Source organism: Aythya marila (genome assembly GCF_965140915.1).
Source record: "Aythya marila genome assembly, chromosome: 9".
Lineage (NCBI taxonomy): Eukaryota > Metazoa > Chordata > Aves > Anseriformes > Anatidae > Aythya > Aythya marila.
In genome coordinates, this window is record NC_139050.1 from 17046622 (window position 1) to 17059934 (window position 13313).

Here is a 13313-nt window from a genome sequence, read left to right on the forward strand (position 1 = left end):
AGGAGATGGGTGTGCAGAGCCAGACCCAGAACCAAAGAGGCTGGCACGGAGCTGCTCCGGGGAGAGCATCTGCTGCAGGCACAGGATGAGCTGTGCTGTCCCCTTCCAGTCTGCTCCTCGGCACACACGGGGTTTGTGAAACAGCCCCACGGCCTGAGTCAATGCAGGAGGCTGCTTAAACCCACGTGTGGCTTGAAAATCAATGCAATCCTTGGGGCGAGCCAGGGTGAACCCCCGCAGGGTGCCTGGTGCTGCAAGAGGAGTGCAGGGAACATGGGTCTGCTGGCAGCCACTGGTTGCTGGGGCTTCATCCCTTTTGCTACTCAGCTCCTGCACCACCCGCCTTGTTTGTGCAGCCCAAACGGAGCAGCAGGTGAGGGACCATCAGCAGCTCAGGCTCTGTCTCACAGCCTGAGACCCCTCCAGCCTCACTCAGGGTCCCTCCACCACCCCTCACTCCCCCCCCCCTTCCCTCTCTTCTCGCCCCTTCCAGATGGCCCTGTACTTCTGCACCGGCGTCCTGAAGGACGAGACCCTCTTCCGCCACTACGCCCTGAACGTGCCCTTCTACACCCACTTCACCTCGCCCATCCGCCGCTACGCCGATGTCCTCGTGCACCGTCTGCTCTCCGCCTCGCTCGGTGGGTGCCACGGTGCTCTGGGTGCTGCCAGGGGAGGAGGGGGCTGCCCCCACACAGCCAGGGCTCCTGGGTCCCTGCCTCGCCTGCCCATGGATGCAGGGCGCTTGGGGTTTGTGTCCCACCGGGCAGCTCCCTGGCACAGGGGTGTCCTCGGCGAGCGGGGATGTAAAAAATGGGTATTTGGGTCCAGGCTGCTCTGGGGAATCACTGGAGGAGGAATATGGGCCTGACGTTGTCGCTTGCTTCCTTCTCAGGTGCCAGCGCCCCCATCAAGCTGGAGAAAGATGCCCTCCAGAGGCAAGCAGACCACTGCAACGACCGCAAGATGGCCTCCAAGAGGGTGCAGGAGCTCAGCGCTGACCTCTTCTTCGCCATCTTCGTCAGGGTAGGAGCCGGGAACGTCTTCCCCTGGGGTGTTCATTGAATTATCCCCACAAAGGCTCAGCCTAAACCGCCAGAGCAGAGAACTGCACAGCTGCCTGGCTCCCCAGCTGGGCAGGGGGAAGGCAAACAGAGAGGGCACACGCTGAGTGAGCATCGCTCAGCTCCCCCAGACACCGCACAGTGAGGTGGGGCTCCCCGTGGAGACACCCAGGTGGGGACGTGGTGTAGTGACCAGCACGGTCTCCCGGCAGGAGTGCGGTCCTCTGGAGTCCGAGGCCATGGTGATGGGCGTGCTGAACGAGGCCTTCGACGTCCTGGTGCTGAAGTTTGGAGTCCAGAAGCGCATCTACTGCAACGTAAGTGCCTCGCCGCCTCGCCGGAGAACGGCTGCAGCGTGCTGCGGGTGATCTAGGCTTGTTAAAAGGGGATAAAGGCAGATTTGTGAGGACAGAGAGCAACGTGGGGCTGAAGGGAGGGAAGGGAAGAGAGGCTGATTTTCCTTTTCTTTAATCACGCGGTATATCTGGGGCTGTGACAGCGCTGCTGTAGGCCAGCACCTGCAGTTAGTGACAGCAGCTTCTCTTAATAACCTGGTTATACGGCTGGCAATGACATCTTTAAACAGGACATATAGCGTGATCTATGGGCTGTTTGTGTATCGCAGCAGCTCCTGATTTACGTGCTGAGCTCAGACTCAGGGGCTGCTGCATCCCGGCTGGTACAGAGCTGCAGAGGACTTTATGTAGCGTGCTGGGCAAAAGCAGCACCCTTCCCATCGCAGCTGCAGTCAAGGGGGAAGCGGGGCTGAGGGTTCTGGGGGCCACAGGCAGCTCTCAACGTGCTCCCTCCCTGCAGGCACTGCCCCTGCTGGGCTTCCACTTCCAGAAGGTGGGGAGGAAGCCGGAGCTGACGCTCATGTGGGAGCCAGAGAAGCCAGAGCAAGAATCTGTGTCCCAGGTAAGACCCCGCAGCACAGGACAGCCTCATAAGACCATGGGGCAGGTGTGGAAGCTGTGTGCAACTCATGGACCCCATGAGCTTCACGAGGAGATGTGACTGCCCTGTAGGGAGCCAGGTCCTGCTGTCCCTCATGTCCCCATCCCAGTGAGCCCAACCTCAGCCTCCTACTCTCCCAGCTGGGCTTCCACCCAGCCCCCTCCACCCCATCACTGCCCCTGCGTTTGACCCCACCACTGCCTTCAGACTCTGCCCCATCTATGCTGTGTGTTGCCTCCCAGTCCAGTTTCCTCCATGAATTTAATTACCGTGCTGTTTACTTCCTTCTTCCAAATGATCAATTAAGATGTTAAGTAAAATCAGCTCCCGTCTAGACCCTGCCCCCTTACTGGCACAGCCTTGCCATCGGGTTTCTGCCCATGTGATAGGGCTGAGACCCAATTAGGAGCATTTTTTTTTTAAGTCAGACTTCATGAGATGCAGTGTCAAATGGCTTAACAACATCTAGAAATCTCTCTCTTGTGTCCCTGTCATCTATTAACTTGGTGACTCAATCAAAGGGAGCAATCGCATTTGTCTGGCTTGATTAAGTGGTGCCTCTCTGCCAACTTTTGTCTGGCATAACTATAAAGTCACAGCTGTGTTGATTGCCTTGATCTTTGCCTGGGTGGGGATGGGAGGACTGAATTCAACCCTGTCCTGCACTGAGGGCTCCAGGCTGGCTGGAGAGGACTCCCCATGCAGGGCCAGGACCAGGGGTCCTCCAGCTGACACGATGCGTGTTCTGGAAGATCCTTTCCCTCCCAGGGGAGATGTTGCCAGCTCGGGAGGGTCAGAATCAGGAGAGCTCCCTGGCTCTTGCAGCCTTTCTTCAGGACTGGCCTCCTCTTGAGCTGCGCTTTCATTTCTCAGCTTGGCTCAGAGAAGCCCCTGGATGTGTCTGAAGTGGCCTCAGCTCCTCCTGTCCTACAGGAGCGGGTATCACTTACACCCTAGCAGGAACCCACAAGAAAAAAAAAGATGTCCCTGCATGAGCCAGGCCCGTTTTGGTAAACAAACACTTAGCAATAGGGGAAACTCCTCCAGGAATCCTCCACGCCTCCTAGGAAAACACCAGAGCCTCCCTGGGGAGCATGCTCTGAGCTCTCCTCTGAGCCAGCAGATCCCCAAGTCAATAAACCCGCAGCCCTGTGATGAGCCAGACTGCCCAGGAGCTGTGCTGAAGGACAGGAGCCATCACCCTGGCACCGTGGCACCGAGCTCTCTCTGCTCCAGCCTGGCCCTATCCCTGGACACCTGCTTCCCAGTTTGGCTCACCCCAGGCACGGGAAGGCTGCTGCAGGAAGCTGGGCAGGGGTCTGGGCTGGCTGCCCCACTGCCGAGGGGAGACGTGAGCCCCCACCCCACACATCACCTCCTTCTGCCCCCGGACTTCAGGAGATCACCAGGGCTTGAGTACGAGGCAGAGCTAAGACTGGGATTTTGGTGGTGAGGTTCTCCTGCTTGGAATGATGAATCGGGAGCAGCAGGCGCTGGATGAGCGGGGAGGACAAGGTTACCTCGGGTGGCCTCGTGCCTGCTCCTCCACCCTAAAAGCCGGGAGCGATGGCCCCGCTGGACCCTGGGGACGTGGCAGGCAGCGAGCGAGGGCTGAGCCCACACACTCCAGGGCACGGCCTCACGGTGGTCACACAAATCCCCAGCCCGCTGTCCCAGCCAGCCCGTTATCCCCGCTCTGGGAGCAGAGCTGATCGATGATTTACATTTCTAATCTGCACAATTGCATGAAGAGATTGATTTTTTGGGGGGGGCAGGGAGGCGGCGGCAGGCAGCGGCGCATTCCTGAGCAGGAGGAATCGATTTTCTCCAGTCTTCATTCCCTCGCATCCCTCTCAACCAATATGCTCCCTTCCCGGGTCTTCTCTCGCTGCACAGGCACGGGCGGGTCATTCCCTCGTTATGGGATGATGAGAAAATGTTTGGTGTCCTTTGGGAACACCGCAGCTCGCCTTTGGCACCTGGCCAGGCCCCTGCATTTGGCGATGCCGTGCGCTCTGCAGCGAGACACGGGCAGGCGTTAGGGAGATGGGGACCCAAAATCAAGGGCGCAGCCACCCGTGCTGCTGCCCCGAGCACGCAGAGGACAAGTCGGGGCCTGACCAGGCTGGGCTAAGTGAAGATGTGTTTTTGGGAGGCTCATTTGGGTTGCTTTGGGTTCCCCAACTGGCTCTGCAGCACTGCTGTGGTGCTCTCGGTCTGCTGCGTGTGGCCCTGTGCTGGCACAAAAGCCAGCGCGACTCAAACCAAACCCTGGTCTGATGCCAACCCGCTGAGAAACTCTCTCTCTCTCTCTCTTTCCCCTTTCTGAAGGTGATCACCATTTTCACGCTGGTGGAGGTCGTGCTGAAGTCAGAGGGCGTCCCCCTCAAGTACAGTGCCCTGCTCAAGAGACCCAGCTCGGAGAAATGAACGTGCCCGGCCTCGCTGCTCCTGCTGCAGCCTTCATCCCCACCACCGCACCGGCACCCGCGGGGGACAGAGGGGACCCACAAGGAATCTGGGGATTAGATTTTTAAAACCGTTGTCGTTTTATTTCTGGTTTGGATTTTAACCCAGCCTGGCGGGCTGGGAGCAGGGTCCAGGGCTTTCCCCAGACAGAGTATTTCTACTCAAAAAATATTTTTAGCTTTTTTTTCTTTTTTTTTTAAAGGCAGTGGGTGCCCAGCCTTTACCACTGCGGGTGCCTGAGGTGAGGGACCGGTGTCCCCAAGGGTGGAAGAGCTGCTTTAGACTGGGTGCTCGTCCCCGGGCGGGCTGATGGGGAGGGAGCCGAGGGGCTGCACAGGAGGGTTCCTGGCTGGGCTGCGTATCAGGAAATAAAGCCAGGTCAGCAGCCGTGCTGGGACTGTGTGCAGGTTTCATTTTACCTCGATTTCCAGCCAGGAATGCTGCCGTAACTTATCTCCTGGGGATTCCTGTCCCCCTGTCGCATCCCAGAGCCTTGCGAAATCCAAGCCCTGCTGTTTGCTCAGCTGGAGGCGGGGATCAGGGTTACGCTGCGTGCTCCCGGACCGCGCTGCAGCGGCTAATCCCTCAGTCTGAGCCCTCACCGGCAGTCACTGGGCGTCTGCTCCGGCCTCCTGCACCCTGGCCTCCAGCCTAATCCCACACGGGACCCTTCGGCTTGAGCCGGGGCTGTCCCGGGCTCTGCGCCTGCCCGAGGCTGCGCTGTGCCTGCTGCTGGCACAGCTGGATCGTCCCAGGACTCCGAGGAACACGCCCCATGTCCCAGCTTCTCCCTGCCGAGTGGGAGAGAAGCGCCCAGCCCTCACAGCCCAGCTCCAATGTCTCTTGGTCCCGGTGTCCCCAACCCACGCGGTTCCACGCCAGCCCCCCGGAGCCGATGCTCCCCACGACCGCGGGTTGGCACCGGGCTGCAGGACGGTTTAGGTTCATGGGTGAAAGCAGCTGCATCCTTCCTAACACACACACAGCCCTTCGGCTGCCTTCCTCCCCCTGTTGGGGACATCCCGGGCACTCGAGGCAGCCCAGGGAGCCACAGCTGCATCTGCTGAGGACGGCTCTGTGGGGCGCTTCATCCGTCTGCCACACCGTCCCCGTGGTGCTCGCTGCGCCCTCAGCCTCCGTGTCATCACCCCGTGGGCCAGGCAGCGACCGATGGAGGCATCGATTTCTGGGGGAGGGAGCGGCTGCATGGTGCCAGGCAGGGAAGGAGCACAGGCACCGCACTTTGCTCCGCATCATCAGTGGTGACAGATGAGGCCCTGGCACGGGCACAAGCGCCTCTTGCCGCAGCAGGGATCTGGCTGAGCACAGGTTACCCGCGGCAGGATGGGTGATTGGGCCCTGGGGTGGATCAGGGCTGGGTACAGCACGTGCCTAGAGAGCTGTCACGGTGCCTTGTGATACCAGGGGCTGGAATAAAGGGTGCATCCGTGTGCCACGACCCTGGCATCCCTCTGTCTCCTCTCCCAAAATGCTGACAAGGGTTGGGGTCACAGCAGTCCGTTCCTCTGCGGGTTTTCTGCTCTCCTGCCCCACCGAGCTGTGCCTCTGGCACCACGGGATGGTTTTTCCCCAGGGAGAGGGAACCTGAGGACACTGACACCGACAGCAAGGTGTCCTCCCCTACCCTTCAGCCCGGCGTCCCCTCCTTGGGTTGTCTCTCTGGGAAACGAGACCAATCCAGCCCAGCCCAGCATGTCTGCAAAAACAGCCCTTTGCCCTGCCTGTCCCAGAGTCCCCTCCTCCCTGCTCCTTGCTGGAGATCCCCAGGTACTCGCCCAGGGAACCAAAAATTGGATAATAAAGAAATCGGCAGGGGACCCCTCCTGCCCCAGGGCCACCCAGCTCCCCGGGGGCAGGTTGGAGGTCCTGCCTCGCCAGGGGGGCAACGGGTGCCCCCAGGGAAGGCTGGGGACACGGGGGAGGGCAGGGCTGGGAGCTGTCCCTGAATGTTATCAGCCCATCGGCTCACCCGCAGCAGGGGGCTCAGCCCTCCGGCGGGACAGGGCAGGGCCATAAAGGGCTGTCCCCCCCCTGCCCTGGACACAGGTGGCCTTCAGGGAGGGACCCGGGGTGGGCAGCATGGGACGGCCGCTGTCCCCTGGGACCTGCCTCCTCCTCCTCCTCCTCCTCCTCGCCCCGCTCGCTGCCGCGGCCTCAGGTGAGAGCTTGAAGGGGGCTGTGAGGGATGGGGTTGGGAACATGGGGGGGCCCCGCACGTCCCCAGCTCTGCTCTTGCCTCCAGACGCCGAGAAGACCCCGGGCTACTGGAACGAAGGAGCCAGGAGGAGGCTGGAGGCAGCTCTGGCTTTGCAGCCGGCTGCCCAGAGAGCCAAAAACATCGTCCTCTTCGTGGGTGACGGTGAGTGCCCGGGGCTGGGGGCTTGCAGGACGTGTGCCCTCCCGTGAGTGCAGCACTTTCCTATCTGTCACCTCCTTCCCCTCGGCTGTCCCAGGGCCACCACGGCCTCTCCCAGAGCCTTGGGGACGGTGACACCAGGACACCGGGTGGTGTGACCCCCACGGGGCCGGGCTCAGCAGCACCCGGAGGACAAAACTGTCCTCAAGCTGCTGGCGAGAGGACGGGGCTGGCAGGTCACCTCCTCCCAAAATGGGTGGCCGTGGCCAACCCTGGGCATTTTCTGGGGAGGAGGGGACTGTCCCCAGCCCCAGCCCTTTGTCACCCACACCCGCAGGCATGGGGCTGCCCACGGTGTCGGCAGCTCGGATCTACAAGGGGCAGCTGGCCGGCGGCTTGGGCGAGGAGAGCGTCTTGGCGATGGAGACTTTTCCCCACGTGGCCCTGGCCAAGGTGAGAGGGGCAGCGCCGGGGGGCAGCCGTGCTTCCCCAGTCCCTGCTCACCCCTGCTCTCCTACAGACCTACACCATCGACCGGCAGGTGCCCGACAGCGCCGGCACGGGCACTGCCTACCTCTGCGGGGTGAAGACCAACGCTAAGACGCTGGGGCTGAGCGGGGCGGCCGCCTACGGCAAATGCCGCACCACTTTTGGCAACGAGGTGGACTCCGTCCTGCACCGGGCCAGGCTGGCGGGTACGGGGGGGGACGGGACAATCCCATCACAGAGCCCTGCACGGCACGGACAGGGTTCCCTCCCTTTCAACCCTGTCCCGTGCTGCAGGCAAGTCCGTAGGCATCGTGACGACCACGCGGGTGCAGCACGCGTCCCCCGGGGCAGCCTACGCGCACTCGGTCAGCCGGAGCTGGTACGCCGACGCCGACATGCCCAAGGAGGCGTTGCGGGACGGCTGCAAGGACATCGCCCACCAGCTGGTGCACAACACGGACATCAATGTGAGCGATAGCAGGAGGGGGCTGTGCCCCTCGATGCTCTGCCCCCAGTGCCGTTGGCAGCTCCCCGCTCCCTGCAGGTGATCCTGGGTGGCGGGCGGGCGTATATGACACCCAGAGGGACCCCAGACCCCGAATACCCGGAGGACCCGGCTCAGAACGGCACCAGGAGGGACGGGCGCGACTTGGTGGCCGAGTGGCTCAGCACCAAACAGGTATTGTGGAGGGGATGCAGTGCCATCGTTGGGCACGGAGCTCGTGCCATCGCCATCAGCTCTCCTCTCGCTGCCAGGGCGCCCGCTACGTCTGGGACAAGAAGGGCCTGGATGCGGTCGATGAGGACTCCGTGAGCCACCTCATGGGTAAGAGCATCGCTGCCTTCACCGCTGACAACGTCACCCTGGCGTGGGCACAAAGCAGCCCCTGGTCCTGCTCTCCCCCCTTCCAGGCCTCTTCGAGCCCAAGGACATGAAGTTCGAGCTGAACCGCAACGCCTCCACGGACCCCTCCATCGTGGAGATGACCGACAAAGCCATCCGCATCCTGCGCAGGAACCCCAATGGCTTCTTCCTCTTTGTGGAAGATGAGTCCGGGCACCCTGGGTGGGGGGCAGGAGAGGGGCCCGGCAGCGGGCGGGTGCTCCAGGGGACCGGGACGGGGGTGGTGGTGAGGCGGTGACGGCCCCGTTCCCCGTGCAGGCGGCAGGATCGACCACGGCCACCACAGCGGCCGGGCCAAGCAGGCGCTGATGGAGGCCGTCATGCTGGACCAGGCGGTGGCGCGGGCCGGGGAGCTGACGTTGCCCTCCGACACCCTGACCGTGGTGACAGCCGATCACTCCCACGTCTTCAGCTTCGGGGGCAACACCCTGCGCGGCTCCTCCATCTTCGGTGGGACCCGGGGACAAGCGCCGGGCATCCCTGCTCCCACTGGGTGCTGAGCCCTGAGGGTGACAGTGCCCTTTCCTGCTCCCTGTGCCAGGGCTGGCCCCCAAGAAGGCCAAGGACAAGCAAGCCTACACCAGCATCCTCTACGGCAATGGGCCAGGATACAGCATCCGTGACGGGGGCCGCCCAGCCGCCAGCCTCCCCGCTGTGGGTAGGAGCCTGGTGGGGGATAATGGGGTGGGGGGCAACGTCCTATGGGCACCGGTGCCACCACGTGGCTCGGGTGTCACTGGGGTGTCACTGCAGCTGCCCCCAGCCCCATTTCTCCTGCTCCCCTCCCCAACAGAGGACAAGGACTACAGGCAGCAGGCGGCCGTGCCCCTCGACTTGGAGACCCACAGCGGGGAGGACGTGGTGGTGCTGGCCCAGGGCCCCATGGCCCACCTCTTCCACGGGGTGCAGGAGCAGCACTACATCGCCCACGCCATGGCCTACGCCGCCTGCCTCGAGCCCTACTCCGCTGAGCCCCGGTGCAGGGCACCCCGCAGGGCCTCCCGCGGCACCCAGGGCTCCCCCCAGTCCCTGTTCGCCCTCCTGGCCCTCTGCGTGGCTGCCCACATGGCGGGGGGCTGAGAGACCCGCACCGAGCCCTGCTTCAACCCGGGCTGCCCGGTCCCTGCTGTGGCTGGGCTCGAGGGATGCAATAAAACACGGGCTGTTTGTCTTCATCTGCCTTGTGAGGGTTTGCAGCTGTGGCTGCCTCCTAAGGAGCTGCCCCCTGCCTCAGTTTCCCCAGGTTGCGGCCCCTTATTCCCCCTGGGACTGGCATTGAGGGTGAAGGAGGAGATGAAGCAAGGGTGAGGGGCTGCCACGTCCCCCTAGGGATGAAGGAGGGAGTCTGCACAGCTTCGAGATGCTAAGGCACAGCCCGGCACAAGGTCCTGTCCCAGCAAAGGTTGCGTGGGGAATTTCAGTCCTCATCCGTGAATTTATTGCTCTGGGAAGTGCTGGCCAAGAGCGGAGCCGCCAGGAGCACCGCGAGTCCCTCTGGTTGCACTCGGTGTCCCCCCACCCCAGCAATAAGGTAGGGTGACAATGAGGTGCCGGTGGCCCATCCCCACGGCCTTTGTGCCAACCAGCTGGCAGGGTGCCAGGCTATATGAGAAAGGCTGAACCTCACCAAGATTGACCCTAGTCCAAAGTCCCTTCCCCAAAGTCTACAAGAAAGGCAGGCTCCGACCGTGAGGGTTGCAGGTGCCCAGATCCCACCATGAGGCTCCTGGCCCCCCTTGCCCTCTGCCTGGGGCTCTGGGCAGAGCTCGGTGCTGCTGTCATCCCAGGTAGGGACAGGGACAGGGATGGGGACAGGGATGGGGACAGGGACAGGGATGGGGACAGGCAGCTGGCTGGCTGCAGCGGGTGTCCCGGGATGTGTGGTGCCATCCTGTCTGCCCTGGTGCTGGCCAAAGTGCAGGGTTTGTGGAGGGGAGCTGGGAGGCTTAGCAGGGGTTCTCTCTGCTTTTTGGGGGACCTTGAGCTGGTTTCCCCCTGTGGGGTTAGGGTCCTGCTGGTTTTGGGCCAAGGAGGGGCTGTGTGAGGTGCCTGTAGCCCCTTTACCCCTGTGTATTTGTCCCCATCCCACTTGGCAGCCGGTTCCTCCCATTGCATCCCTTTTTCTTGCCACCCCGCCGCCTTCCTGGGTGGGTGCAGCCTGCGTGGGCTCCCCCCACCTTTACCAGCACCCTGACCCATGGGATTCGTGCACCCTCTCCTCCGTGGGGGTCTTTCTATGGGTGGGAACCCAGCAGAGATCCCAGCAAGGGGACGCCCAGGACTGGGTGCCCTGGGGCTGACGGGTGCTGCCCCCTCCCAGCCGAGGAGGAGGACCCATCCTTCTGGAACAAGCAGGCAGCCGCGGCCATCGAGGCCAGCTTCAAGATCCAGCCCAGGACAAACGAAGCCAAAAACCTCATCATCTTCCTCGGGGATGGTGAGTCCTGCTGGCACCACCATCGGGCAGGCTGCCACCACAGCCGGCACACCACGGAGCGGGGAGCAGGGGGGGGAGCCTGGTCTGGAGGCTGACCACATCCCTCCCCGCTCACCCAGGTTTCGGGATCCCCAGCATCACAGCCGCCCGGATCCTAAACGGGCAGTTGCAGGGGAAGCTGGGTCCTGAGACCCCCCTTTTCCTGGATTCTTTCCCCTACACGGCTCTCTCCAAGGTAAGTCCCGTGGGTGCGGAGTGTGGGGCCACAGTGATGCCCATGGGTGCAGGAGCACACCTTGGGCACACAAGCGAGTACAAAGGGTGCCAGCGAGCTCTGCGTGTCCTTTGCAGACGTACAGCGTGGACCGGCAGGTCCCCGACAGCGCAGCCACGGCCACAGCCTACCTGTGCGGGGTGAAGACCAACTACTATACAATAGGGGTGAGCGCCGCTGCCCGCCACAACCAGTGCAACACCACGAAGGGCAACGAGGTGATCTCGGTGCTGGAGCGAGCCCGCAATGCTGGTACCGTGGGGGCACGGGGCGGTGGGGAGAAGGGACGTCACACCGGGGGCTGCCCGCGGCGAGCATCCCGATGGTGTGGGGCTCCATGGTGGGGTCTGGTGGGACAGGGAAGTCGGTGGGCATCGTGACGACCACGCGGGTGCAGCACGCGTCGCCCTCGGGGACCTACGCGCACGTGGTGGACCGCAACTGGTACGCGGATGCCAGCATGCCCCCGGAGGCCATCAATCAGGGCTGCAAGGACATCGCCTGGCAGCTGGTGCACAACGTGGACATCCATGTGAGTGCCCAGCCACGAGGGGGAAGTAGGGGAAGATCCCCCCCCCCGCTCCGGACATTGCTGTGAACATTGTGCCTGTCTCGTCCCCTCCAGGTGATCCTGGGGGGCGGTCGGAAATACATGACCCCCGCGGGGACGCCAGACCCTGAGTATCCCACTGAAGAAAGTGAAAGGGGGATGCGCAATGACATGGAGAACCTCATCGACACGTGGCTGAAAGAACGGCAGGTGGGTGACGTGGAGGGGGACAGTCCTCTGCCCACCGCCCCCTCCAGGCATGGGGCCAGGCATCACTGATCCCTCCGGGACTCACCCGCAGGGCGCCCGCTACGTCTGGAACAGGACGGAGCTGATGGAGGCTGTTGCGGACCCCAACGTGAATTATTTGATGGGTAACACATATCCCCTGTGCCAGGACGTGGCAGCCACTGGGACACTGTAAGGTGCTGAGGCTGTTCCAACCGTGTCCCCGTTGCCAGGTCTCTTCGAGCCCATGGACATGAAGTACGAGCCGTTGCGCAACAAAACCCTTGACCCATCGCTCAGCGAGATGACGGAGGCGGCGATCACCATCCTGAGCAGGAACCCCAAGGGCTTCTACCTCTTCGTGGAAGGTCAGTCGGGGCTGGGATTCCCCAGGTGGGTAGCAGGGCCCACCTTGCGGGGTGCTGCGGGGTTGTGGTGGTTCCTGATCCCCCACGGGCACCCGTCTGCAGGCGGCAGGATCGACCACGGGCACCACGAAGGCATGGCCAAGAGGGCGCTGATGGAAGCGGTGGAGTTTGACCACGCCATCAGCAAGGCGAGCAGCCTGACGGACGAGGCAGACACCCTCACCGTGGTCACCGCCGACCACTCGCACGTCTTCTCCTTCGGTGGCTACCTCCTGCGTGGCACCTCCATCTTCGGTAGGGCACCAAGAGCAGGGACAGCCCCGCACCGGGTGCTGTCTGCTCCGGGGTGGTGATGTGGGGAGTTTCAGGGCTGAAAACCCGCTCCCCGTTTTCCTCTCCCCAGGCCTGGCCCCCCTAAAAGCCACCGACTTGAAGAGCTACACGTCCATCCTCTATGGGAACGGGCCGGGCTACTTGGGCGGCAACAGGACTGAACTGAATGACACCATCATCGGTGAGCACTCGGGGCCGTGGTGGGGTTGTAGGGTGGGGATGGGACCCACCACCCCACTCAACCCCTTTCTCCACCCCCCCAGAGAGTTACGACTACAAGCAGGAGTCCGCTGTGCCCCTCTCCTCGGAGTCCCACGGGGGCGAGGACGTGGCCATCATGGCCAAGGGCCCCATGGCCCACCTCTTCCACGGGGTGCAGGAGCAGACCTACATCGCCCACGTCATGGCCTACGCCGCCTGCCTCGAGCCCTACACCAACTGCCGCCAGCGCAACGCCGCGCCCACAGCCCACGCCACCCCCCTGGCCATGCTCCTTCCTGCCCTGTTCCTGCCCCTCTTCTACTGACCCCGTGGCCCTGTGGTGCCCGCGGGCTCTGCTGGACCCACAGCCTCCCCTCCCTGTGCCCTGGGGCTCTTTGGTGGCTGCAGGGTGCCAAATCCCCATACTTGATGTTTAATAAAGGCAGGAGGTGGTAGGAGACGCGGCGGAAAATCATGCAGGTGTCTGCACCATGAGGGTGCTGTGAGTTTAGGGAGGATGCTCCTGCCCCCTGCATCTCCCCACCATGGTCGGTGCCCACTGCCACCCGTCCCCATCCACGGCCCCGTGCACCCCTGGCATATCCAGTGCTTTATTGACCAGAAACAGCAGCGAAAAATACAGCGCGTGTCCGTGTCCCCGT

General features: G+C 62.9%; 3 protein-coding genes across 4 annotated transcripts in view; all 3 read left to right on the forward strand.

Moving 5' to 3' along the window:
- Positions 1-5153, forward strand: part of DIS3L2 (DIS3 like 3'-5' exoribonuclease 2) — a 188458-nt gene extending 183305 nt beyond the window's left edge. The window contains exons 18-22 of one of the 2 annotated variants that reach the window (XM_082766823.1): positions 494-641; positions 896-1026; positions 1277-1381; positions 1881-1982; positions 4353-5153. In XM_082766823.1, coding sequence (XP_082622949.1) covers positions 494-641; positions 896-1026; positions 1277-1381; positions 1881-1982; positions 4353-4451 — 585 coding nt within the window. In that variant the 3' untranslated portion in view covers positions 4452-5153. The remainder of the gene's footprint in view (positions 1-493; positions 642-895; positions 1027-1276; positions 1382-1880; positions 1983-4352) is intronic. The other variant, XM_082766824.1, reaches the window with a different exon arrangement.
- A 1557-nt stretch (positions 5154-6710) lies between these two features.
- On the forward strand, positions 6711-9340 carry LOC309881368 (intestinal-type alkaline phosphatase-like; the record flags this gene model as incomplete). Its single annotated transcript, XM_082767235.1, has 10 exons — positions 6711-6870; positions 7205-7320; positions 7388-7562; positions 7651-7823; positions 7901-8035; positions 8113-8182; positions 8269-8403; positions 8519-8710; positions 8802-8918; positions 9054-9340. The coding sequence occupies 10 exons, from the start codon at positions 6711-6713 to the stop codon at positions 9338-9340; spliced, it is 1560 nt and encodes a 519-aa protein (XP_082623361.1).
- A 637-nt stretch (positions 9341-9977) lies between these two features.
- LOC309881369 (intestinal-type alkaline phosphatase-like) lies at positions 9978-12976 on the forward strand (the record flags this gene model as incomplete). Its single annotated transcript, XM_082767236.1, has 11 exons — positions 9978-10047; positions 10581-10697; positions 10817-10932; positions 11049-11223; positions 11331-11503; positions 11597-11731; positions 11823-11895; positions 11983-12117; positions 12220-12411; positions 12521-12631; positions 12714-12976. 11 exons carry the CDS (start codon positions 9978-9980, stop codon positions 12974-12976), a joined length of 1560 nt encoding a protein of 519 aa, XP_082623362.1.
- Between the last annotated feature and the right edge of the window lie 337 nt (positions 12977-13313).